The sequence below is a fragment of the Microtus ochrogaster genome, unplaced genomic scaffold (genome assembly GCF_000317375.1).
Source record: "Microtus ochrogaster isolate Prairie Vole_2 unplaced genomic scaffold, MicOch1.0 UNK1, whole genome shotgun sequence".
NCBI lineage: Eukaryota > Metazoa > Chordata > Mammalia > Rodentia > Cricetidae > Microtus > Microtus ochrogaster.
In genome coordinates, this window is record NW_004949099.1 from 1356102 (window position 1) to 1383853 (window position 27752).

General features: G+C 49.7%; 1 protein-coding gene across 1 annotated transcript in view; it reads right to left on the reverse strand.

The window, feature by feature from the left end:
- Positions 1-27752, reverse strand: part of Antxr1 (ANTXR cell adhesion molecule 1) — a 218251-nt gene that overhangs the window by 83620 nt on the left and 106879 nt on the right. Inside the window, exons 13-16 of the mRNA XM_013352879.2 lie at positions 17461-17556; positions 6565-6606; positions 697-792; positions 69-236 (exon numbers count right to left, since the gene is read on the reverse strand). Of these exons, the coding sequence (XP_013208333.2) occupies positions 69-236; positions 697-792; positions 6565-6606; positions 17461-17556 (402 nt within the window). The remainder of the gene's footprint in view (positions 1-68; positions 237-696; positions 793-6564; positions 6607-17460; positions 17557-27752) is intronic.

The following is a 27752-nucleotide window of genomic DNA, read 5'->3' on the forward strand; positions in this document are numbered from 1 at the left end:
GGGGGGTGGAGAGGAAAGAAGACTGGCTCATAGCTGGAAGACTGAAAGGACTCTGGGCAGAGACACACCTTGATGGGCGAGTACCACTTCCGGGGGGAGGAAGGCCGGCGCATGTTGTTGTTGAGATTTCGGGGCTCCGGGAACTCATACTCTTGCTCTGGCATCTTGACTCTCGCGTTCTTTGCCTTTTCCAGCTTAGCCCCTTCCTCCGTGGAGCCCTTCTCTCCCCAGCGAACCTAATGGTGGTGAAAGCCCATAACACAAAGTTACAGGATTGCACGGCTTGCCCCTTGAAAACCAGACTGGCAGGAGTGACGTGCATGCCCCTGTGTCCTCTGTTCCTTTAGGATTGTGAGCCAGAGATGTGGGAAAAGGGAAATTGGGAGCAGGAAGGTTGACAGAAATGGGGAGTCATGGGCTGGAAGAATTAGAGGGAGAACTGTCTGGATGAGTTTGAGAAGTGGGGTTTAGTCCAATGAAAACAGAAACCACTGGGGGGTTTGGAAGACATGTGACCTCTGCTGACTCATGATGGGCAAGATGCTGGCACGAGGTTAAAGGCTGTACCGTTCCACCTCTCCATCTTTGTAGCTCATAAGTCACCTCTTCCCAAACCCCAAGCTTGGGCCCCCAGCATTTTCTATGAGTTTCTATCGCTAGGTGGTTGGCCACAGACAGTTGTGCGAGGGCTCTTACCTCCATCCTTTTGATGCCTCCCACACCGCGTCCACCATAGTAAGAGGCATCTACCGTGGGCCATTTCTTTTTAGGCAGACCATCATCATCTTCTTCCTGCCAAGATTGTGAGACATAAAGACAAAGTCCCCTAAGGTTCTGTGTGTCTACTATGGTGAGGTAGATAGGAGCAAACTGGTACAGTCAATCCACACGGTTTCAGAGCACAGTTAAGTCCCCATGCTCACGGACTCTGGAGGTCATTCAGTCTCTCTAAGTACAGTGTCCTGATCTGTGAAAATGGGTGTTAGACAGTCTGTGGACAGACAGCCCCGGGAGCAGGCCCTTTCCTTTACAGCAGGGTGCGGTTTGAATGTGCCTCTGCTCTTCATGGGTTGGGAGGGTAAGTTAGGAGATGCTCTGAACAACGCAGAAGAAGATCTCATTAGATGCAGGCCCCTTGCCTCTGGACTTCGCAACTGTGAGAAATCAGTTTCTTTTCTTGATAAACCATTCAGCCGTGGGTATTGTATTATAACAAGAGAAGATGGTTTTATGAGTGACGTCATTTGTCAATTACAGAAGTGCAAACATTGCTCACCACCTACTCCAGCTGTTTCGTGATACACAAGAGACTGTCAGATCCAAAGCAGAGGACAGGAAGTTCTGACTTAATGCCCTGTCCAGTGGATGCCCTGCCTCTTAGTATAAGATCTTGAGTCACATCTGTGTTTAATTTTTTTTTCTGGGACAGCTGAATGCTTATGTATAGAACGAACAAAAATCCATCTCTAGCCTTTCCTTGGCTTCCTGGCACACTCAAGGCATACTCTCTCCACTTCTCCACTCTCGTGTGTGGGACCTTAGAAAAGGAGGGCAGATCATCCAGAGACAGCCCTCCCCCCCACCGCATGTAGATTCACAACAGGAAACACTTAGACATTCCGTCAGCTCCACCAAGCCTCACTTTAGTCCCTGACCTGAGCTTCCTCTCCAAACCAAACAAAAGCCACGAAAGTCAACCCTGAGCCCAAGGTCTGAGCAAAGAGAGAGCCAGCGTTTCCCTGCAGTAAGCAGAGTGTTGTGTATGCACCAGGGCCTGCGGAGTTGCTCAATCCTGGGGAGCAGGCAGAACCTTTGATGTGTCTGTTCACTTGACCAAAAGTTGACGGAGCAAGTTCTTGGGGCTCAGGGCTTCTGGGAGGTGTCTTTCCCCAGTCACCTTCAGGGATGTATTCAGAGTTTTGTTTTGGTAAATAAACTTTGGTGACCTCCATAGTTCCCGGAGGTCAGGATTGGCTGAGCCAAACTGTTTCACAGGGTCAAGTAGCAGGAATCAGAGCCTTATGGGAAATCAGGAGGGGGTGGTCAGAAAGGAATGGGCTGAGCCACCTAATCTGTGAGGGTACCCACAGGAGATGGCAGGGTGGGAGAGGAGAGCCAGCTACACCCACAGCCATGGTCGCACAGTGCCGCCCTCCAGGCCCTTACATAGGCTGGGCGGGGAATGGGAATCCAGCAAATCCAGGGGACAAAATGACACAGAAGCAGCGAAAGCCGTCAGCAGTGTGAGACAGTGCCCAGCCAGGGCTGCAGTTGGTTTCCCACCAGGGAAGTCACGTTTAAATCCTAAAGGATGTTTTGCCCCAGACGTCACTAGACTAACTTTTGGGCAACACCGTGGTAGCGCATCCCTCAGACACAGAGAGCAATTCTGACATGTTTGTCTTCAGAAAGACCAAGCTGAGCTTTCTCAGGAAACCCGAGAACCTGCACTCCTTAACTCTCCCCGCTGTGCCAGGCTGTGGTACAATCCCACAGGGCACTGTGCAGGGGTTGGCGTGCCTTCCCCATGCCTCCTACCCTTTCTTCCAGACATTTCCTAAGTTCCCTAACCTGTGTGGAGTTCCAGTTCCCAGAGAATTCAAAGCTCCTTTTGCTCACCTCTATTGACTGAACAAATATTTAATTTTTAAAGTTAGTTATTAAGGAAATTTTGGGTGGGAGGAGTGAAGTTTCAGATTTTGGGGTTCCCTACCTCTTGCACATATGCAGTGCACTGCTACTGGCCCAGGATGAAGGACACCAGCCTCCAAAGCACTGGGCTCTTCCTGCTTTTCTGACATCCACACCCAATGGGGACCAAAGGGAGCTTTGTTCCCCAGCTCACTGTGAGGGCCCCTGGGAAACCATGAGAAGCAAAGTCCAGCCCAATCTTTCCACCTAACTTTAAGTATCATAGCACCCTAACACATCTTGAACCCATGTGATAAACCCTGGGTGACCCCAAATAAGAGCCACTTGTATGTCCTTTTCCTTCATTCCCGCCAGTGACTGGAGTGGAGGTCCCATGCCACACAGTGTTAGCGGCCTGGGGCTGCTTGCCTTCTGTGTTTGTCCAGGGCACTCTCCCTGGATTTACCCATCTCCGTCTAAAAAGTCAATAGTGATATGAAGTCAAACCTTCATATACATTCATATATGAATATGATCTGGGTAAGCACTAGTTATCGAAACCTTCATTGATGAATAACATTGTGTCTCAAAGGAGCCATGTTGTCATGAAGTAAATAGCATGGCTCTAACACAAATATAGTAAAGGCATCCGAAGAGGTGACTATACCCAGATGAGCCTCCAGACAGAGAGCACTGCTAACACAATCTCACAGAAACTGCCAACTCTTTGGGATAAAGTCAACGAAAATCAAGTCTCACTCTGGTGTCAGTGGGAGAAGACTTCACCCCCGGGTCCCCTTTGAGGTGTTACCCTGAGCATCCTCCCTTCTGCTGAGATCTGCATCTCAGGTGACTGTTCTTTATGCTGGCTTAGGGATTTCACTTCCAGGGACAGGGAATCCCAGAAAGACATGACTTTCACACTGAGCACTTTGTACTTCCTATCAAAGAGAATTTTACACAAAAGAGGATCACGACACAGAGTCACGAAGCTGCCTTCATCCGGAGTTTAGTTATTTATACAGTGGTGCTCCTCTGGGCCGGATGGTTTTATGTGATTGACACAAGCTAGAGTCATCAAAGCGAGGAGACTCAACTGAAAATGTCCCCATAAGACTGACCTGTAGGCAAGTCTGTAGGGCATTTTCTTAATGAGTGCTCCATCAACAGTGATTGATGGGGGAGCCCAGTCCACTGAATGCCACCCCTGGGATGGTGGTCCTGGGTCCTAAGCAGTCTGAGCAAGCCATGGGGAGCAAGCCAGTAAGTAGCACTCTGCATCAGCTCCTGCCTCCAGGTTCCTGTCCTCACTGCGTTTGATGATGTACTGTTCTTTAGAACTGTCAGTGAAATAAACCCTTTCCTCCCCAAGCTGCTTTTGGTCATGGTGTGTCATCGCAGTAGGAACCCTGACTAAGATAGCCTCCCTTGGGATGTGATGGTTACAGATCGGATGAAGGTCAGTTAATATTCAGCTTGTCCATATATACATTAGGCAAGGGGTTGCCTGCATGGGGCTCTCTCTCTCTCTCTCTCTCTCTCTCTCTCTCTCTCTCTCTCTCTCCCTCTTCTCTCTCCTCTCTCCCCTACCCAGGATGACCTCAAGCTGGAGGTCCTCCTGCTTCAGCCTCCTCAATACTGGGGTCCCCAGCATGCACTGCCACCCCCAGTTTGCACTCAGATTAACTAGATAGTTCCTGACCTTTGAGTATCTAACGGTCTTAATCTTTAATGCAGAGGGAGGAGTTAAGGCAAGGCCCAGAGCCCACCAAGAATAAGGGAGGCATCCACTTGAGGACATCAGAGGAGGATCTTCAGGGCACCCTGAGGCCAATGCACACACTCTGTGCTGAGGCCTCACTGGGATCTTCACACGGGCTGGGCTGGAGAAGTCGTCTAGATTCCAATTAAGATTTTCAGTGTATTGAATAAAATACTTAACATGGTCAAAGTTATGTTATTTCTTTCTGTGGGATTTCCCTCGTTCCTTTCTTCCTGCCAGAGCACATTAGGAGGGGACCAGGCCTCCCCGAGCCCCAGGGCAATACACATGCTGAAGTAATCTCCTTGGCCGTAGGAAGTGGCCTTGAGCCTCCCACAAGCCGTCAGGTCCCAAGTGTCCACGGTCATCATTGTGTTTCAGGAACTACGGTTGCCTTTTTCTGTCAAGTATGGTCTCCCTAAAAATGCCAACGAAGCTGAAAAAGCTGTCTCTTGCTTTCCCTCACTTTTGTCTATTCTCTCTTGTTTGGGCTCCGGCCTTGCATCTTGCATGTCTGTGCACCCATGATGCCCGTGAAACCTTGTACTAGATGTTACATGTAGAGGGCATCAGGCCATACTACCCCAGTTCCAAAATCTCCAGCGTTTCACCTTCAAAAGGCCAATTCGGAGCACTCCCCAGAAAGAGCCACTCCAAATGCCACTGAGGGGGAACACTTTCCACCAAGAACGAACATAGCGACCGTCAGGATGTCTCACTTGCTTTGTTCTGGGATTCCAAGAGACAGAGGCACACAACACAGGCCAAGTCAGACAGAAATGTGGACTAGCTGCAGTTCCTGCTCTTGGAGGGTTAAGAACAGACTCAACACGGAGAGAAGGTTCCCTTCTCCTTTCTCTCTGCACAGCAATGCAATTTCCTCCCTTGATTTCTGGGCAGAGAGCTAACATTCCTGCAAGATGTGCTTAATTGATTGCAGCTATTATGTCTCTCGGCGTTCATGCAGCTTTCGGCACACGAGAGACACATGGAATTTCAAACCTAATCATCGTTCTTTCTGTGTAGGGAGACTGAGCTGGGACAGGGACAGCTGAGCTGGGACGGGGTGGAGGGTAGGGGACTGAGTTGGGACGGGGCCAGCTGAGAGGTGGTATCTGAGGTGCATACAAAAAAAAATAAGAAAACAAACAAAAAACCAAGAAACCCTACAGGAACCTAGCTAAGAATTTGAAACCCCATCTTGGTTCCTCTTGGCCCCAGTAAGTTTTCAGATCTAGGACTTCTTCTCTGGGAGTGTTACTCCCAAGGATCCCAGCAGTCCCAGGCTGGGAAAGCCATTTGCTGTGAACTCCCGCCCACCAGCAGCTGTTAACACCTCTGCTGGTTTATTAGAGCCCCCTAGCAGCACAGCGGCTTCCTGGCCGGGTGAGTGGAAGAGTCTGAGCGGTTGTCTGTAGACCGTGAGGATTTGAGAGTGAGGCCAGGATATTAGTACATCCTGCTCCAGCCTGGATTCATGACCACCTGGCAGATTTTATATAATACTGTTTTAAATTAAAGAAAAATGGGAAACTTGGCACCAGTCTTAGGAGCAGGAATTCTATGCAGAGTGTGGCAAACTTGCCCTATCCTATACATGTGAAGTGTATATCTGCAGGGGGACGGGAATCCTAATTCGTTTCTGAGGGAAACTTAGACCTTTAAAACCCCCAAATATTCACTGTGCTGGTAAAAACATTCATACATAATGAGACAGGTCTGTGATCCCACCACTGGGGAGGCTGAGGTAGGAGCAACATGAGTTCAAGCCCAACCTGTGACACAGGACCCTGTCTCAGACAAAGGGCGGGGGCGGCTAGGGCTGTAGCTCAGGTGGAGAGCTTGTGGAGCACGTGTGATATCCGGAGTCAAGCACAGAAAAAAAGTCAACAACCAAAACGCATCCCCTCAGCAGGAAATCTTCCAAAGTCCTTGCAGACAGAAACTCCAGACAAGTGTATGCACTTTAAAGTTTGTCTTTGCGGAGAGAAACCAGCGGGCCCCTGGCTGCCTGTGTTTCTCAGGTCTTGTATACCCTGGTGAGCGAAGGCCCGAAGGTTCCCTTTCATAGGCAGTGGGGCCCAGTCCTGCTCAGCAGGGGGCTATATAACCGGCCAATTTACCGCATTCTGCCACCTGCCCACCCCAAGCACCCTACTTTGGCCACTTACCTCACTCTCCTCAACAGGGGGTGGTGGGACCTCCTTGATGATCTGTAAATGGAAAGGAGAACGGGTGAGTGGGGTTCTTTAGCCTCCTGCTCCCTAAGATGTCTGCCTTAACCACCCGAGGAGCAGTCCAAGCACGGGCCTTAAAGTCTGTGCCATGACCTGATCGGACAGAGTAGCCCAGTGAGAGCAGCAATTGTCAGGAGGGTCCATCTTCAGTGTGAAGGCCTGTGTGAAGAAGCACGTTCCACAGCTGTTTGCCTCACCTGGGCAGCTAGTCTCACTCGTCTGTTCACTTGGCCACGCAGGCCTGAGGCCGCCCCTCCCTCCGCCCAACCATCTACACATTAACACAGGACGGTGATACACATGAGCTAATGTTGCTCGGGCACCAGCGAGGTTCAGACCAGGCTTCTGTGGCTGGAGGTCCTCGACCACCGGCCTCAGTGGGTCCATGTGGTGACATGTGTCAGGCTGAGCAACCCCTGAGAGAAGGCAGTGAGGAGGAGGGCCCAGGGATCTCTCCCAGGTACAGTCGATGCAGAGGCAAACATATGTCAGTAACTATCTATAAGACTATTCCTCAACTGCCCTGTCCGCTGGGTGAAGTGAGACAGACAGACAGACAGTTTCAGTAAGTCGATGCGAGTCTCTTCCCCAACATGGTGATGGGCCGGACAACTCCAGTCATAAAAGGGCAGTCCGGTAATTAACTGGAGTTGAGGGCCTTTCCATAGAACTTTGGCTATGAACCACTGATCTTGTACATTCCTTGGGGACCTGCTACCCTCACTCAAGCTTATAGTTAGGATTTTGGGACCCCACGTAGAACATTTTCTTTAGGTGACTTCTGGCAAATACAAATCTTGTTCTGTAACCTTTGCTGTCTCAGCACCAGGGCTGCCTAGGAGTTCCCCTAGGAGCACTTAGCATCCCTCACATCTACTAAGTGTATGTCTTCTCTAATTTAAATATAAGAAGTGTTCACTAGGGCCCTCGTCCTCACCTCTGTCTCTACCCTACCACAATCTGTAATGTTATCCGCATTGATTAGACAGGCTACCAGCAGCCAGGGGACCGAGGCTGCTCTAAGCATCTGAGGATAGTATTCGTCCATTGAAGAGGCAGGGCTGAAGGCCTCCTGGGGTTTAGAACTACTGCTTCATCTGCTTCCACTTTCTGTTGCTGTGGGAAGCTGTGCTTTCGCTCACCCACTCAACTCTCTTCGGAGTCTCCCTCGGGGAACCTCTGGGGAAGACTCTTACTGCTTGCTGCTGACTTCCCATCATTCCAGAGACAGTGAATTATTTTAAAACAGGAAGTGGCTGGAAGCTGGAGGAAGGGATGAGAAGGTGTGGGTAATAACTTGAATGGGAGAAGCTGGGGGGATGGCAGGATGTTTGCAAAAAAAAAAAATGGCAGATGCTGTGGCTAAGACAAGGTCCTCAGTTCTGAAGAGGCTCAAGGCTGCTCCTTCACTGCATGGGAGCCTAGCACAGTTGTCGAATGTAAATCCCAGACCTGCCTTGTCACGGTGAGGATTTGAGAAACCTCTGGGTCTCCTGGAGCCTCACAACCAAGGAGAGCAAAAACACAAACCTCGCAGGAGTTGAGCCACCCCGTGAAACTGCTGAAACTGGTGTGCAGTACCAGTCCTGCGAAGACGGATCAGAGCGCCCTCCCCGGCTGCTTCTTTCTCTACTGCATCTTTAATACCCCCTGCATAAGCCAGGCCTGTGAGATAGGAGCCCGGAGTCTGAACAGTGGCCATGGGATTCAGGGGTGTCTGCGGCCTCACACAAGTTAGCGCATGACAGGGCTGAGCAGATATGGCTCTGTTGGTGAGCGCTCGCGGTTTAAGCATGAAAACAGATGAGTTCAGTCCCAGCCAGCCTTGTAAACGGCAGATGTGGCTGTAATCCCAGTACTAGGGTGGCAGAGGTGGGACAGTCCTTGGAGCTTGCTGGTCAGCCAACCCAGACTAACCCACAAGCTCCAGGGTTGTCTCAAAAATAAAGTGGGAAGCCATTGAGGGGTACACTCAACATCTAACTCTGGTTCTCACATGCACACAGGCACACATGCATACATACTCACATGCACATGAATACATGCACACACAAGCCACACCACACTTAACGCATGACAACGGTTGGACACACAACATCCGGAACCCCCCCCCCCACTTAGAATGACTCTGTTTTAGTTTACTGAATATCTATCCCAGAGCCTACAGAGGGCTGGATCGAATGGAGCCCCAAAGACAGTGCCATCATCATGACTTACTAATGTTGGTTACAAGAAACTGGCTTGTGATCCAGATTCCACATGAATACACAGTAAATGGGGCTCCTCAGTTTCTAAAAATCAATCCACTGTGTTCAGAGAAACAGAAAGGGGTACTCTAACCTGGCCTTGTCTGCCAGGGGCTGGCGGAGGCAGGGAAGAGGTCCTCCAATTGCTTTGAGCTGGTGAGCCCAGCCTGTCCTGGACATGATGGCCAGAGAGCATTATCACTATGTTGAGAGCGGCACATGGGCCACCGTGGGCACTGCCCTGAGCACGGGAAATGCCCATCTTTTTTATTCTCCACAGTGGGAGTCTCTGTTCTCTGAGAAACTGCTATTCAGAGCTTCATGGAAACACAACCCTTACTACACGATGAAACTTTATTCAACTTCAGAGAAAATTGGAGAAAAGTAGATGGGATCTTAAAGGAATTCGATTGTATAAGATGATCCAGACTCAGAAAGATAAGCAGGACATGTTCTGTCTCAGGTGGCTTGAGATTTCCATATTTTTATAGATGTATTAACATAACTATGTAAGGGAGGGTGAGTGTGGGTATTGGTTATGAAACTAAAAAGGGGTCCGTTAGAGGAGACAGAGGTGCTGAGGAAGTGGGGCAAGAGGGATCATGTGATATAAAAGCGGAAAGGAGGTTAGTGAGGATGGAGGGCAAGGGAAAGGTTGGAGATGGGGAAGAAGCAGGGAGGAGGGTCCGTGGAAACCAATCCTGTACTGCTAGGAATCATCCCAGGGAGTAGCTCGTGCAGGGAAGCACCCTACCAGTGACTTACACTCAAGCCGAGTTCAGGTTCCTGTGAGTGCCCCAGGTGGTTGCTGGAGAAGCAGTGAGGCAGGTCGGATGAGACACTTGTCATGACAAGCTTGGGCTGCCTTACAGCTGCAGTTTAGCCATTGTGGCTTCAGCTTCAGGGGCTCTGGAGAGCGCTCTCCATACCTGTAACGTGCAGGATGCACTGGTGGCCTGACTTGGTGTGTGCTTGTCCTCTGAAGTGCTCGTGTGCGGTCTCAGCTCCCACAGCTCGGCTTGGTCTTGCTGACCCCGCTGCTGTGTCCTGTGCTTTGGAACTCACACGTGTGCTCTGGCCACCCTTCCTGACCCGAGTGTCCCCACCCACAGGACATTTAAAGAGGAAGGAATCAGGCCTCCACGCACATGAAGGGCAGAGGTCACAGGACTGGCTATCATCCACTCATACAACTTCTCATGTTTTTCAAGATTTGTTTTATTTTTATATTTTATATGGATGAAAGTTTTGCCTGTCTGTATGGAAAGTGTATCACAGAAGTGCCTGGTATCCTTGGAGGCCAGAAGACGATACCTGGTTCTCTGGAACTGGGCTTCCCGAAGGTTGTGAGCCTTTGGTGGGTTCTAGGAACTGAACCCCTATCCTCAGCAAGAACAGCCAGTGCTCATAACTGCTGAGCCATCTCCCCAGACTCATGGCTTTATATCCCCCTTGCCTGTCTCTTCTCTCCATGACAAGAGTTGGCCGTTGGTGAAATCGCACAAGCTCCTGGGAGCCAGAATTTTATCTCATGGTACAAGACATGGTACTAACAGAACGAATTTTCTGCCCCTTTCTCTAGAGTTTGTGTTTACATCTCGCTTTGTTTGGGCATGAGTTGTCCTCCTAGTGCTCTGCCCGCCTCCTCTGGTCGCTCACTGCTGAGGAACACTCCACCAATGCACGGGCCTCTCTGCCGTCTCCACAGGCCCAAGGCAACAGCTGAGGCTAGCGAGTCTGTTAAAATTATGAACCCGCCCTCTAATTTTATATTTATGGTTGTGAGCCCAGCCTTTAACGGCTGAGCCATCTCTCCAGCCCCGCCCTCTAATTTTAATGAGCTCAGCAGTTGCCAACCTTTCCAGTATCAGAATCGTGTAGGTGACTTTTTGCTAAGAGAACTCCAGGTGCAATGCTTCCTCAGCAGACTGGGGCCAGACAATTGCATTTCTAGCAGGTTCCTAAATAATACTAACCCTGAGGGACTGCGGACCACATTCTGAGGGCCGGGAATGAACTGATTTCTAGCCAGTCTGTATATCAATCCGCTCTGGGCAGAGGTGTGTTTTGTGTTAGGCCAGATGTTCCCACAGCTGTGCTGTGGAATTCTGTGACTGATCAGAAACCCAGCTCTGAGTCCTGCGTGGCTGGGATTTGTAATTCTAGTGTCTGGAAGAGAAGCGAAGGGGATCTCGGGTTTGAGGCCAGCATGTGTTACCCAGTGCCGTCCCCTCTCTAAACGCTGCTATTGTTTCCTTTCTGTTGCTGCAATACAAGACTCTGACTAAAAGGCACTTAGAGGGAAGGGCTGATTTGTCTTATGCTCTCAGGTCCCAGTCCATCCCCGAGGGAAGTCAGGGCAGGAACTCAAGCAGGAACTTGGAGCAGAAACCATAGACGAGTTTTGCTTGCTGGCTGCGCTCCCCGATGTTTAATGAGCATCCTTATACAATTCGGGATCACCTGCCCAAGGAATGGTGACATCACAGAGGGCTGGGTCCTCCCACATCAATTAACACTCAAGACATACCCTCCGGCCAATCTGATCTGGGCAAACCCTCAATCCAGGCTTCCTCTCAGAGGACCCTAGGATGTGTCTTCCAGGGACTCAAGCACAAATCTTATCGCACGGCCCACACCATCGGCAGTGAACTCTGGGCTGCATTCGCAAGTCTTTTTGCCACAGTGAACTCTGATCTTCCAGGAGATACAAGCACACATGGGCAGCTTTTGTCTCTGACCTGAAGCTCGGAGCATGTTGCTCAATCACGATTTCTGGAAAGTATGAGCGTGTGCTCCTCTAACGGAGAAGGTGCAGGAAGCATTTCCTCTTTCAACATCCTTGCTCTCAAGTAAACACTTGGCATTTAATGCTACAAGACTTGCTCTGGCTTCTCAATCCTCTGGTGTAATATTTTGGGGGTGAGGTGGTACTTAAGATATTCAAAGTCTCTCCTTACACCAGAGCGGCCTGGGACACTAATGTGTGGTGGGAAATCTCACAGCATCTAGGGTGGACAGAGGACTGACTGGCATTTTTCCAGATGCCACTGAGACCCATTCTGTTTCTATTCCCCAGCTTCCGAGTCCATTCACTGCCCTGAAGGTGGATGTTTCGCTTCTCAGCTCTGGGTCTCAAACTGACTTCCCAGACAGTGCTATAGTGATCTGACAAACTGGACACTGCAGACACAATCTATTGTCACAACACAGCTCCATCCCATGTGTTTGTTCACGTGTGATAGACACAGCTCCATCCCATGTGTGTTTGTTTTCATGCGACGGGCACAGCTCCATCCCGTGTGTTTGTTCACGTGTGAAAGGCACGCTCCATTCAGTGTGTGTTTGTTTACATGTGACAGGCACAGCTCCATCCCATGTGTGTTTGTTTACATGCAATAGGCACAGCTCCATCCCGTGTGTGTTTGTTTACGTGCTATAGGCACAATAGTTCTTTTTTTATTGTAAAACTGAGAAATTGTACTAGCTTGAAAGAGATGACTTTCAGAGGCCAAGAGAAATTAACAAGTATTTTAGCTTTGTGTGTGTGGTAGTGGTGATAGACTCATGGAATGTTCACCATCAGATGTAGAGAAATATGTGACAAATCTTTTTAGTGTCCCTGAGGGGAAAGGTAAACTGACTGGTAGTGAGTTGGGCGGGAAACCACAAAATTTACACACGAATGCACACCTCATCTGCTTTCTTGCTTCCATTTACGAGTGTGCAATCAAGCAGGGACAGTGGTCCTGAGCGTGTGCTCTTTTCTCTATGGAGAATTGTATATAACACTGTGAGAAAGGGTGTGTCCTGGCTACAACAACACTGTGAGATAGGGGTGTGTACTGGCTACAACAACACCATGGGGTAGGGGTGTGTCCTGGCTACAGCAACACCGTGGGGAAGCGGTGTGTTCTGGTTACAGCAACACTATGGGGTAGGGGTGTGTCCTGGCTATAACCACAAGGAGAGGCAGGGATGTGTCCTGGTTATATGAACCAAGGACCGAATGAAGAAGAAACCTTCACTGTGTGGCAAAGATGCTTAGACAGAGGTGAAAGGAATGGAATGCTGGGAGAGCCAGGGGCAAAGAAGCCCAACGTGGCTTCATGGGAGAGGACAGTGGGTTCTAGAGAGAACACAGTGGGGCTCTTGAGCTCTCTTTTGCTATACATGGGCCACGGGCATATGAAGGAACAATGGTGGAGCGGGGTGGCTCTTGGGCCTCGTGAGAAGCACATATATATGTCAATATATATGTATATACATATGTATACTTTTCTGAGCCAGGTTTTCTCTGTGTAACAGCTCTGGCTGTCCTAGAACTCACTGAGATCCACCTGCCTTTGCCTCCTGAGTTCAGGCATTCGCCACCATGATTTTTTTGAATGGAGAGAGTAATCAAGCAGGTTTTCCATCTCAGACAGTGCTGAGAGAATACCAAGACAGTGAGCCCCAGCCATCATGTCCTTCCTCCTGGCTAGTCTCTGACCTAAGGGGCATTACTATGTCACCTTAATGCTCACAGCCACACTATGTGTGCTCACTCTTTTTATACCAGATCAAAAGTATGTATTTTCTGTAGTATTTTTTTTTAAATCATAATTTGTGGTGCCTAGGGCCAACAGGATGGCTCAGTGGATAAATGTACTTGTGGACAAGCCTGATGACCTGAATTTCATCTCCAAGACATACATAGTAGTAAGAAAACTGACTTTTGCAAGTTGTTCACTAACTTACACACACACTTAAAAGCATAATAAAAGCTAAAGCCTTAAAGATACTGAAAAGAATGAAAATTTTATTGAGTTTAGTGTAGTTTCCATAAGATTGTATTTAATTTTTAAGATTTATATGTATGTATGTATGTATACCTGTTTGTATGTACATGACATGTGTGCAGTACCTGAGGAGACCAGAAGAGGGTGTCGGATTCCTTTGAATTGGCACTAGAAATGTAGGACTTTAATACTAGAGAGGGAGGGGTGCTTGCCTTTTATACTCTAGCCTTTTGTTCTCATCCCTAAGCCTTAAGATAAGCATTTGCATCAAAATCAGGAAGCCATAGGCAGGTGGGAACTCCATATGAAAGACCAAGACAGACAGACCAACCATCCTTCCCACAAATCGACTGGCTAAGTTTAACACAGACCTCAGGTCTGACTGTGAAGTGATTGCTGCTGGCTCAGCACAGCCTCAATCTACAGCGTTCACATCCCACAGGCTGAGCAAAGGCTTGGGCAAGGCGTTTGGAAGGAAGTACAACACCTCTTCAAAGATAAGAGATCTTTTTAGAGATAAGACCTTCTGAGTTTCTTTCTTCATTTGGAACTCCAACCTGAAAAGGTTTTGTGCCTCTTGCTTGCCTGAGGCTGGGGTTGTTTAAGAGGCCACAATTATCGATATCTAAAGTGACAGTCACAGTCAGAATGCTAAGAGGAGATAAGGCCCAAGGGACTGACTTGGTGATTTAGTGGAACGTCTGGACACAGTGGCCACAGTGTGATTGCCAGGGTCACTGTGGAACTCTGGGAAGTGGCACAGTAACATAAACCCATGAGCTCAGAAGCCCTGGCTTGGAGGAGGAGAACCTCTGACCTCTGCCTGGGCTATGGGCCAGCTGTTTCCAGTTGCCAGCAGGGTCAGTGGAGTCTGAGCTAGGCCACAGAGGTCAGTGTGTTGATGATGCTGTGGTATTTTTGAGCTAGGAGACCCTGAGGCAGACTCCAGGGAGGGAGGGCAGAGGCCCCGTCACAGTCCCGGATTCTGCATTTTGAGTTGTTTCAGCCTCCTCTGGGATTGTATGTCTTCATCATTTCTGGTGGAATACCAGTGTCCTTGGTGTGAGCATGAGAAGGCATTGGGGATTGTAAACAAAAAGGGCCAAAGAAGATCCAGGGTCAGTTTATTTGGGGATTCACCACACACACCATTCTAATAAAGCCCCGAGGGAGCCTCACGGTCTTCAGCCTAGCTCAATGGCATCTTTCAAACCATTGCCTAAACTCCTTCTGATTTGAGGTGTGCCGTTTTGATCTGGAGGGCCATTACTACCCAGTGAATGCAGTTTGGGAGAGCTGTCCCTCATCACCTAATCCTTAGGTAGTTTCGATAATGCACCTTGATCTGAGAGCCCTAAACCAGGGAATCTCCAGAGGGACTCAGAGGAAGCAGACTGTAAGGGGACCAATGGGAAACAGCACAGTTCCCAGTTCCTGGTTATTTAATGGGGATCTGAGGTTAAAGAACCTCCCCCATCCTTTCAACTGACAGCAGAAGTCGAGGCTTTGGCAGTGTGTCTCCAGTGACAGCTGGCCTCTTTCCCCTGTACCTGTAGGCACAGGAGAAGGGTGGGTGGACGGATTTCAAGATAAGCCATGAGGTGGGCTCAGGTGGAGGAGGGAAGCTGACAGGAGAAGGTGGAGATGCAGAGGGGAAGGCAGGGATGCAGAGGAGAACAGGGATGCAGAGGGGGAGGGCAGGGATGCAGAGGAGAACAGGGATGCAGAGGGGGAGGGCAGGGATACAGAGGGGAGGGCAGGGATGCAGAGGAGAGGAGGGATGGAGAGGGGAGGGCAGGGATGCAGAGGGGAGAGCAGAGATGCAGAGGGGAGGACAGGGATGCAGAGAAGAGGAGGGATGCAGAGGGGAGGACAGGGATGCAGAGGAGAGGAGGGATGCAGAGGGGAGGGCAGGGATGCATAGTGAAAACTCATTTCCTAAGTAGTGAGAAGATCCAGATGGGTGGTGTAGGCTGGAGAGCAATCAGGGAACACATACACCTGTCCGAGCCCACAATGCTGGATGAGCCGCTGTCTGCTTGCACTGGGTTTAAATCACACAAACTACTGGCAAGCTCCTTGGTGATGCTGGGAGTGGATGTCTGAACCTACAATTCAGTCTATGACAGGGATGGAGGGCGATATCCGAAGACTTTATTCTAGTTTCAGTTTAAGGCATATCGAGTTCTAGTTGGTCACCAGAGATGTCCAACAGGCTAATGTGTTAAAGAGTCCCCGAGATTCAAGGAAATGAATCAAATGTGACCTTTACAAAACTACTAGAAAACTGCTCACAAGGTCCCCTGGAAACCAGAGAACAGACATTCTGAGAGAGGGGCCTGCAAACGTGATGCCCAGGGGTTCTCTGTAATGGAGCATGGCCTGGTTGTTTATAGCCACACCAGGGATAGGTGACCACATGAAGTAGTCAGTCATTGAATTTAGTGACACTGTCTGGGGATAAGATGAGGAGAAGAGGGCTGGAGAGAACCTGGAGAAAAAGACACAGGATACAGGCGAAAGTGAGCAGAGATATTGGAAGCGTGAGCAGACACGGGGAACACGGTGCCTACTCAGCAAGGGACACATGTGGGAGCTGGGGCAGTAAATTCACCGGCACTGGCCAACCAGGATGGAGGACATGTATGCATTGTCTGTGTTTTCAGAAAGAGAATTTAAGGGCCTGATGCTGGTCCCACTTTGCGTCCCTGCCTTGGGTAAGTAGAAAGTAAAAGCTTAAGACTAATCTGTCTAGGGTGAAGACGTTTCAGGTTATTGGACACTGTGAATCTGATCCTGGAGAGAGGCCGCCTGTGCCCACACTCTGTAAGCCCTCCACGGTTCCAGCTGTTTCCTTACCATGGAAACAGTTATGGGGTCCAAGTGACATTTCCCACACTTGGAGGAAGGGCAGGAAGAATGACAGAGGGAGGTTCGGGGACCATGGCTGACAAAGACACTGCCTGTTAGTTAGAGGACTGTGGGGTGCAGTCTCTCAGGGTGGAGGAACTTTCCAGAAACCTCTGAATGGGTCTCTGTGGGGAGGCCCTCTTTCTTGCACACCACACTCCCATTCCAGAAACACATGACTTCATCCTGCCCCAGCCAGGATCCCCGAAGTGAGTGGTCAACACAGAGTTTGGAGGGCACTTGAAACACTGGGGTGCAGGTCAAGGGTCAGCAATAAGGGGCGGGGCATTCACAAACAGAATGCGGTTGTCTGTCTGTCTCCAGGATCTTTCCTCACCCAGGAACCCTCAGCCTTACAAAGGAGACCACATGAAGACAACACTGGCTGTCTTCCCAGGCAATGGGGACTTAAACCAGATAAATTCGCTTAAAATTATTTTGAAAATTGCAAAACAATCCTGCCTTGGATGACACTGCTTCCTGTCATGAAAAGTTTATTTTGGGAAACATTTCCCACCGATATAAACCCAGCATGGTACGAAGTATCAATAGATCCCAACTCCAGCAACGTGCTTTTGGATAGTGAACACACCCAGCACCGGCTGCATGCTTTTCCAATACCAAACACATATGCTTTAATCTTTGCCTTCTACATGTCTGTACCCAACGGCTTTGCCATTGGTGGTCTTGCCCCCGCCCATCCTGAAGACTCACGGTCCTCCTAAGTCCAAGTGACCAAGCCTGGTTTTGTCAAAAAAAAAAAAAAAAAAAAAAAAAAGCAAGCAAGATTTATCTCCTACTGTTGCAGTTTCTGGTCTCCCTGACCCCCACTGATGGACCTGGGGGTCTTCAGGTGACCCTTGCCTGTTATGGCCTGAAGTTGGCCCACTTACCACTGTGCAGCAGAGAGGCCAGAACCACCAGAGCAGCGCCAGGGCCAGCAGCAGAAAGAGGATCAGCAGGGCAATTGCCAGGATGGAGCCGTCTGACTGTGGGCGAAAAGAGGGTGGTCAGTGACAGGTGGGGCGCTTGGGGTCTCCCCTTCCACCCCTTCCCCACATAACGATGTTAAATTTGAGGTTCAGGTAAGTTCACAGTGCAACGCACACCTGAGTGAGACTATTCCCATCATTCAGGGTCAAGGCTACATAAATCCTCTCTTTGGCTGATTTTCAAGAGATTCAACAAGATTTGTTGTTTCAGGGAGCCTCTGATCTTTATTTGGGGATTGTTCTGAATGATCCATCTTACAGGTGCAGAGGTGACTTAAGACTGCGCCTTATCTCTGGGTACAGTCACATTTCAGTCCCCAAGGCCTGGGGTTCTGCCCCCGCCTGGGCTGATTCAGAACATCCCTACTTAGGATTCAGCCCCACACCCTACCCAGGAGTGTGTATAGCAGCCTCCTCGGGTGTGGGTGGAAAGTCTAGAACCACTGACGAGAGGCCACATCTGAAAGGGGACAGGGCCACTTCTGACAGCTGGCAGGGGAGGGTAGTGTGGCTGAGAGACTGGCAGTCTGCTCATGTGGCTGTGTGTGGTGGGGGCGCCAGGCAGCCGAGGTCAGATCATCCTGCAGAAGAGCACGGTTGCAGGGCCTGAGGAGTAGCGAACGTAAGTTCCACTTGTCATCAGCTGTCACGTTCTGAAACTGCTGATTCAGGAAGCACCCAGGATTATGAGTCTAGGTCCTTCCCTGCAAGCTACATAGGCCACAGCTTTCTGGGGGCATGGGGCACCACTGTGCACATCAAAAGCTGCCTCAGTGAAACTGGTAGCCCCACCTTTGGCCTAAGAAAAGCATTGGGTATATTTTCTTTCTTTTTTTTTTTTAAATATTTGGCTACATTTTTTTTAAAGATTTATTTATTTATTATGTACACAGTGTTCAGCCTCCATGTATGCCCTCAGGCCAGAAGAAGGCACAAGATCTCATCACAGATGGTTGTGAGCCACCATGTGGTTGCTGGGAATCGAACTCAGGACCTACAGAATAGCAGTCAGTGCTCTTAACCTCTGAGCCATCTCTCCAGCCCCCTCGGGTATATTTTCTTAAGTTATAATAATACAAGTAAAAAGGGTGGCTGTGCAAATTCTTAATGTGCAGTTATCAAGCTATCAGCTGCTATGCTGGAACATGCTATCAAATACATTTAAACAAGGGAGACAGTTCCTAGCATAAAGAGATCTCTGTGCACTCGAGTCAAGAGCAAGGAACAGGAAGATTGTCTCCACCATTTACTAACAATTTCACCAGTAGCTTTTTGTTTGTTTTGAGGCAGGGTATCCTGTGGCTCGGGCTGACCTTGAACTCCTGATCCTTTCGTCTCCATCTCCCGAACGCAAAGATTATAGGTGTCTGCCCCACACTGGGCATTTTCACTGACAGCTTATTGGTATGTACTAAAATGTTAAAGTATCTTCACTGGTAGGGCAATTCAGTTCTTTCTGAAATCTGTATTTTCTCTTTCCTTTAAAAATTGTTCATAAAGAGAAATATCCCAAGAGGCTTTTTTAGAATATTTGTGTGGAGGTCTCTGGGACACGAGCATGAACACAGGGAAGATAATTCCGTCAGTGATCTGTGGGATCTGAAGAAGGGCTCAGGAGGATGGAGGCTTGCCACCCGGCCGAATCACCACCACGATCTTTAGGGAGACCATTTATGGCGCTCCCAGGCTCTGAAGGCTGCCCCCCTCCCACAGCTACCCAGGAGGGCAGCTGGGTGGCCTGTCTAGGACCCCACAAGCTAATGGCAGAGCCAGGATATGAGTCACTCCCACTCTGAGAGCTCGGTAGGACTCTGGAAGAGGTTTAAAGGCAACTCTCATTCCCTGGAACTCTCTGGAATGTCTTTGACCAAAAAGCCAGGGAATGAAACACCCTTGGCTCCAGCCAAGAAGCCAAGGTTTGGGAATGTGGGATTGTCCTCAAGGGAGCCAGGCCTCAGGCTCAGGTGCAGGGCTGGGCAGCCAGAGTGTGGGGTGGAGGAAAAGCAAGGGTCCAACAGCAGACAAAGCCACGCAGGAAGGCCCATTGGACCCACGCACGGAAGTCTGGAACGAAGCGTATCGTTAGCGGTGTTGACGAGAAGTCACTTGTTAGTTAGTTAAGGGCAAGTCTTGTGGTCTGTCTCTGTGTTCTAGGTGACAGAGAGAAGTGAGAAAGTCACTGCCTCTGTAGCAACTGACGACAGCAGGGGCACGGGATGGGAGTGGAGAGGAGCGGGCCTGGCCTTCCCATACAAGTGATCACTTCAAACTCCGAGCTGGAACTTTCCTCTGTTTCCCCATAGCAACCAACACAGTGAGCATTTCAGATCGTAAACCTGTCTGCACTTGGAATAATAAGTGGTTTGGTCACCAAGAGGCTTATAAAACTTCAGCCTCCACAAAGACTGCAGACTTCAGCTATTCACATTGTACACGTCATCCCCTCCCTGATTGTTTCTGCCTCAGATAAACTCAAACAGGGGCTGAGATGCTGCACAGCTCACTTCTACACTCCCATGGAAGACGGGGGCAGTTTCCGTGGGCAGCAAGGGCAGAAGACTGCCCCGTGGCGGGTGAAGAAGCTGCTAAGACATCCAGAGCGGACACTGGCATCTGGTTCTGCAACAGCCCCTAAGGAGTCGTATTCCACCTAACTGTAGTGGAGGAGGAAGAGGGGGTTTAGCAAGGCGCCCTCTCCGCATGCCAAGGCCCAGGGTGGGGTGTTTAAACATTTTCTTGTGCCTTGGAGAAAGCTGTTGCCGAGGTTCCAAGTGTTTCTTGAAGTCATCGGTGCCACATTCATAAATGTCACTACCAAATAAGAAAGAATGCCCTTTGTTTTCTAGAAACAGACCTGGAGCTAACAGCTCATCAGGAACATACACAGCGAATGTGTATTGTGTCTCTGCTCTGTGCTTAGTGGGCAGAGCTAAGGGGCGCAGATCGAAGTAACCAGACAGCCCCAATGTGCTCAGTCTGTGGAGCAATCTAAACCACAGTGCAAGGAGGACATGGCTACTCAATGCCTGAATACCCACCATGGTCTGTGGAGCGATGTCAACTACAGTGCAGGAGGACATGCCTACTCAGTACCTGCATACCCACCATGGTCTGTGGAGCAATCTAAACCACAGTGCAGGGGGACATGGCTACTCAATGCCTGCATACCTGGTGCTGAACTAAACACACCCTCTCTCTTTGCACATTCTGACGGGATGATGACGATAATGGTGATAAGAATAATTACGAACATAACTAATATTTATTAGGCACTTATGTGCAGGAATTATCTTTATTCTTTCTGTGTGCTAGGCTAGCACATTTCATTCTTATCAATAATCTGATGAACTCTAAACTTTATTTTTTTATATCCCCCCCATAGTTAAATATACCGAGGCAAGGAAATCCAGAGAACCTTTGAAGGCTTACAGAAAGGCTCAGAGGCTTGTTTGTTTTGTTATGTTTTTACACAGAGTTGGAGTCTCGCAGTCTCTCTGTAACTCAGACTGACCTAAACTTCCTCTTCGTGCTTCAGTCATGAGCACTAGAGAAGCTAGAATTCAAGTATGGGCAACCTGGTTCCCAGGCGTAAGCAGCTGGCTCTTGGCATTAGCAAGCTACCCTGATCTGGGGAACAGTGCCTGGGAACCAGCACTTTACACAGGAGGTGACTCGTGGGTGGGTAGCCACCCTGCAGGGGCAAGGAGAGATGGGCACGCCTGCTCAGAGGCAAGCACAGAGTTTGTTCATGAAGGTGTGAGTGGGGCTCCATAGAGTGGGAACTCAGCATGTGTGGAGTCAGGTGCAAGACAACTGGACTGGCTGTAAGAGGCCACTTGGAGCAAATGCAGGACTGTGGTATCTATCCTCACCCAAGGGGAACTCTGGGTAGCTTTACCTTGGGGGTTCTGTGATCTCTTGGTCAAGTTTGTTTCCTTGGAAACCAACATTGTTTATACTATAGAGTCACAGAGCATAAGGAGAAGTGTAGAGATCAGAGACCAAAGGGCAGGCTATGGCTCCAAGTCCATCAAGTTCTTAAGGGTGATTTTTACAAGGTCACTCCCAAGGTGCTTGCCTTATAATAAAAGTGTTCAGTGCTTATCTTACTGACTGTGGCTGGCAAGCACCTTGTGCTTCCTAGATTCTTGGTGTGGGGCTCTGCTGTGGAATAATCTTAGTTAGACAAAAAGGGGGAAATGCTGTGGAATAATCCTCTTGTGCACTATAAAGATTTGCCACTTGAATTTGTTTACTAAAATGCTGATCAACCAGTAGCTAGGCAGGAAATATAGGTGGGGCAACCAAACTAACATTTATGGAAAGGAAAAGGGTGGAGTTAGGAGTTGGCAGCAGACACAGAAGGAGCAGGAAATGAATGTGCCATGCTAATAAAGATACCGCCATGTGGCAGAGTGTAAATAAGGAATATGGGTTAACTTAAAATGTAAGAGCTAGTTGGTAATAAACCTGAGCTATTGCTCAAGCATTTATAACTTGTAAGCCTCTGTGTGGTAATTTGGGAAGTGGTTGCTGGATATTTTGGAATAGGCACTCAGGACAAGAAATTTGCATTATAGGGCTCACTTCTTGAGGCTCATAACTAGCCCAGTTGCTCTAACCTAGCCATTCCTTCTTCATCTTCATCAAGTTCCTAGAGGAAGATCTTTACATCTCCATTCTTCCCCACATGACAAGGTACAGGCTCTGTCTGTGGCCAAGAGTTATCTGGAATGCTCTAGAATATACACCAGATTATGTCCAGCCACTATAGAAGGTACTCTGTCTTGTGCTCTGTACCTTGCTCTAGGACAAGTCTGACCTCAGTGTTCCCAGCTCACTCTTGGCCCATTCTGCTTTATATGACACCTGCTCTGGAAGACTTCTTCCTGGGTGAGAATTCAGAAGACTCAAGGGCTACCACTGCACACAACCTGATTCTGGATCGGTGTGTGCTGGGCCTCTGCCCTGCCTGTCCATCAGGCCTATGTGGACACAGCCTGGGTTCTAGCGGGGCCATTTGGGTCAGTAACTGCCCTCAGGTAACTCTGTCTCTAAGGCCTTGTCTTGACTGGCTGTATTAAGTCAGGCTACGCCCTACATATTGCATATAACTGTACTTGTTAAAGCATGCCCCAGAAGACTCCATTTTACACGTATCTGCTGACTCCATTTGAGGGAGGAGAAGAAATGCACCTTCTGTGTGTACCAGAAGCTGCACCATCAGTCAGGCACTGTCTGGCACAGAGTAATGCACGACATCTTCCTGGGCGGGGATGGAACCACCCTAGAAGTTCACTGTGTCTGAATTGCGACTGTGTGGGCACACAGATGTATTAATGCATTAAAATCATATCATGTAAACCAGGCTCACAAAGTTATTAGGTACATCAGACCAAGGAAAGGGTGTATCTCTTTCCTATCTGGACCCCATAAAGTAATGAACACATAATACCGGGATGGTACAGCTCTGCACCAACCTGTCATCTAACACCTGTTGAGTGCATCATGGACCATGAAGCAAAGACCTCCCTGGAGCTTCAGCTTGAATGGGTACCCTACTGTTGATACTGTCTATGCAACTGCCTGCCCATCCACCTGCTCACCCATCTGTCCTGGACCTCAACCCACCATTTCCAGCTCTGGACGCTTCTCGCTCAGTCTTTCCTCACAGCTGCAACCTTGTGGCTTTCACGCCCTGATGTCAGCAGCAGCCTCGTCCCGGCTGGCACTGACCCAGTTCTCTAACGAACCCTCCCTCTCCTGGCACCTCCTGAACTCTGTCGTTATTGTGTAAACCACATATATGCATGTCAATATATGAATTGTGTGCTGTGTGATAAGAGTTAATATTAGTCATTAAAATTGGCATACAAGAACCTGTATTTATCTCATCCAGGCCACCAGGGTCGTTGGATAATAGAACAAATTGCTGTCATTGAAACAGCCAAACCGTGTGAATTGTTGTTATTCAATGCTGACCCCGTGGGAAGACACAGAGCTGTTTGCCTGTTTCTGGTACAGCGTGCCTAGGACACCAGGTGGAAGTGAAGCAGGTGGTCAAAGCCACAGCCCGTGGGGGTATACCATCCAGCTGGGGAGTGCTGGGCTTTTTCAGTGAGCAACTTCAAGTCTGTCCCCACCCTACAATCACCCTACAGAGCCGCTACAGAAAGGAACATGTAGACTGGCGGCATGAAATCCGAAGGTGAGGGGTGCTCAACCCTGCTCCCTTCTCACAGGAGCACAGCGGTTGGGGTGGCATTCTCTGAATGTCAGCTTCATCTGGCTTCCCTAGGCTCGCAAAATGAGGGCAGTGCTCTCTTTAAGACAAGGAGGGCTTTGCACTCAAAGATAAAGATTTGCAAGCACACAAAGTAAAACCTTGTCTTGGTGGGTGGAGTCTAGGGATTTTGGATTTCTTACCCACAGCATGGCATGGGGGAGGGGTGTGGGATCATGTCTGGGATTGTTTGCTGTAGGAGACAGAGGCCTCTGGATGACACAAAACTTAGCACCACTGCCCTTTTCTGTTTTGTTTTGGGGGTTGCCATAGTGAAGGGAGGAGGAATTAACAGGAGCCTGGGTTTGTTGGATGTAAAGAACTGTGAAACCCTAGTCTTCAAGCCAGGCTGTGCTGGGAATCTGCCTAATGCCCATGGTCTGGGGCGCAGCTGAGGAAGCCTCTTCCTGCAGGGCCCAGAGACAGTGACAGTTAAGACCGTTCCTTCCCCACTCCCGACATTCCCCCCCCCCCCCCCCGTGTTGGGGCAGAGCGTGTGTGATCCGGGTCTGTCACTTCCTCCCTCTTCACTCAGCAAATAAGGCAAGAGCTCAGGGCACGCCTGGACCTGCCCTGCTGGGTCTGTGCTGCTCCTGGGTGGATTGCCCTGGCTGCCCTACTCCAGCAGGCTTTCTAAGGCCCGTGCTTCCACAATCTGAGGAGGGGCTCTCTAGAGTAAGAGAAGAAAAGTCATCCTAGGACTTTAGAAAGCAAGGGGCCCCAAATTCTAACTAAACATTTTTGGGTAACTCAACCCCCACTAAGTGACTTCTTTGGCCAGCGCCCTGTCCAGTGTGGGTTGATAAACCTGTTCAACACAGTTCCAGCTCATTTTTGGCCACATTCAGCCAGGCTTTACCCCACAGCCCTAAAGACAGTATTGAGCTCCTCCTATGTCAATTTTCTCACAATTGAGGCAGGAAGAAGGCACCCTTTATTGTCCCGACTATGTGGCCCCAATCTCATTCACCCTAGCATCAGCTTTGAGAAGCACGTGCCGCAGGAGAGATGGGACAACAGCCCGAGTTCATGGGTGGTGGTTTGCTGCAGGTTCTCTGCTAAGTTGGACAGTGTCGATGCTCCGAATTATTGAAGCCACTTGTGTTTTCAGAGGGCTGGGCTGTCTGAACACATAGCATTTAAAAACTGAGTGTCTGCTGGTGCCCCCTGATTGGACAATATCCACAGGACGCCTGGGACAGGCCGATGACATGGGGCTCCAATGTTCCCCTCTTCTCTTCCTTCCCATAGTTCCCTTTTCTTTGCTACTAAGCTGGTTGTGTCTGAAACACACTGATAGCCCTGAAGGGAAAGAGACCCTGCAGCCAAGGGCAGCTCTGACCACCCACCTGTGACGTCACAGCAATCTGCTTGTTCTAAATGGGGCTGTTGCTAGTGAGAGGAGCATGCTCAGTCAGGGACTATCAGCTGTCAGCTTGTCCCTGCTTTAGTGGGGACACAGAGTCAGCCCAGAGATCAGGGCAGAGGGGCACGGAGGGCTGCACCCCGCTCTCTCTCCCTCAGGCCAGGGCCATGCTCTGACAGTCACATTCCAGGGCTCTGAGGAATGCAGAGCCTTTCTAGCTGGCCGCACAGAGCCCTGCTTCCTGCCCAGACAGAGCCAGCGGAGCATGGGCAAGTTTTATTTTGAAAGATGAAATTTAAGTTATTTTATTGCTGCAGAGACGTTCTCCATGGGCAAGGCTGGAGCTTGCGTCTTCTCGCGCTATTTCTGACTCAGTTGCCAAACCTGTCCCATCACCTCGCTGAAACTCTAGCCCCTCTGCACCTGTGCTGGGCAGCCCCACCCCACCCCACCCCTTCTTCCACCTCTGACCATTCCTTCCCAGCTTCTTCACAGGCTTCGGCTGGCATGGAAAAGCCAGAATGCCCTGTGGAGCCATCCTTCTGCACCATTAGAAAACTCCTTAATTTACTTAACTATTAGCTCAGCCAGTCCTACGTCTTCATTTGGTGGCCTCAGGTTCTCATGAAGTCTGGTTATCTTGCTGTGTGGCTCCTGGACCCATCCTTGGTCTGTTGCTTTCTTTCTAGCCCTCTCCAGAAAGGTCTCATTTTACTTCCTGACTCAAACTCTCGTCTCCATACAGACACACAAGGACTGGCCCCTGTTTTCCTTCCCACTGACATCTTAAGCACAGTGGCCCAGGCTGAGCTTGCATTTCTCCCTTACACCTGCTTGCTCTCCACTTCTGTCAACCCCGGCTGGAGCCCTGAAGTGACGTGAATTTCCTTTTCCTACCCTTCTCTCTCCCCCGCTGCTATACCCTTTGTCAGTGTGCCCTGCCCTCTGACCCACACCCTAATTCAACCCGCCTCGGCCCTGTCCACTGCCACTGAGGTTTAGAATCTCCAAGTCTAACCCCAGGTTTTCAGGGTCCCACTCTCTACACAGCACCACGACACCTAACCTGCTCTTCTTTAGCCATCTGTCATGCTTACAAATGTTCCTAACGTTGGAGAAGATGGTGAGAATGACACACCCCTTTCTTCAGAAAAGGACAGCCACGTGTACAAACAAGCTCCCAAGTTTCTTGTTAGAGCCTCAGGGAACCCGTTAACTCCGTGAGACCCACTCTGCACATTCCGCGGGCACGGTTCAGGCTGCTCCTCCCCAGCCCTTTCTCCACAGTCTCCCAGCTCCTTTCTGTCTCAGTGCTCAGTGGCACCTGGGACAGTGTCCGCTTCACGTCTCTCCCAGTTTCTTCCCAGAATACCCTTTCTAACCTTCACTGCTTGCTGAGGCACGTGTCTGTCACACCCAACACGGATGAGCACCTACTATGTGCTGTCTCAAAGCACGTCACAGACACAAAGGTGGATATGGTTTTTACAATCACAAGCCATGTAGCTGGGCAGGAAAGACAGAGCAATGGGTTTCCACGGCAAACTCTAGGTGCCTGTGCTTTCCTTAGCTCTATCTGAGCATTTCCCATGTCTTGCAGGGGCTCTCTTCATGCCCCCCCACCCACCGCTGCTGCATTCACTGGCTTTATGCATCCACAGCACACATCTGATTTCGTCACTTTTCTACCTTTAAGCAAAGTGCAGTGTTTTAAATGGAAGGATTCGTCAAAAGGAATGACTCAAGGTGGCCACCTCACTATTGGCTAGCTAGGAAGAAATAGAACATGGCAGGTTAACGTCCGTCACAGCGTCTCCGGAAGCTGCACCCCTGCCTCAGACCTTTGCAGGGACAGCTGTACCAGCCTCACCGCAGGGCTTGGCTGTGGACTCTGACAGGTGACGTCATCCTACCATCCTCTCAAATAAATTTGGGGGATAGGGCAGGCCTTCCAGCCCCTCTGTCTTCTCTGCAATCATATAGCTGAGACAACCATTCCTTCCCAGGCCTGACTGATCACCCGAGACAAGTCTGCAAGAGCCCATGGGTGTCCTTCAGTCTGCTTGGCTTGCTTTCCTCTTCTCTCCTCGCTTCCATGCTCTGCACCCGGGCTTGGCTCAGGGGCATGAGCCTGATTCCTGTGAACAACCTCATGCTAACTTGACTGACTGGCCCGACAGTGTGTGTGTGTTGTGGGGGAGTCCCTGGTTGCATATTTGAGAAACCCAAATCCCTAGCTTGCCACCCTAGCATCCATGAAAATACAACCCAAGGGGATTTTCTAATGGTAAACCTAAGCCCCGCCGAGGCTGACCAAAGACTAGTGAGGGCGACATAACTAAACACACAGATTCCTTCCTGCCACCAGAGAGGCAATGATGGCGATGAGACTGACAGCACTGGAGACGGTACAGTCGTCACCGGGAAACCCCTGGGTGTGAGCCCCCTGAGCCTAGTACAGAAAACCCCTGGGTGTGAGCCCCCTGAGCCTAGTACAGAAAACCCCCGGGTGTGAGCCCCCTCAGCCTAGTACAGAAAACCCCT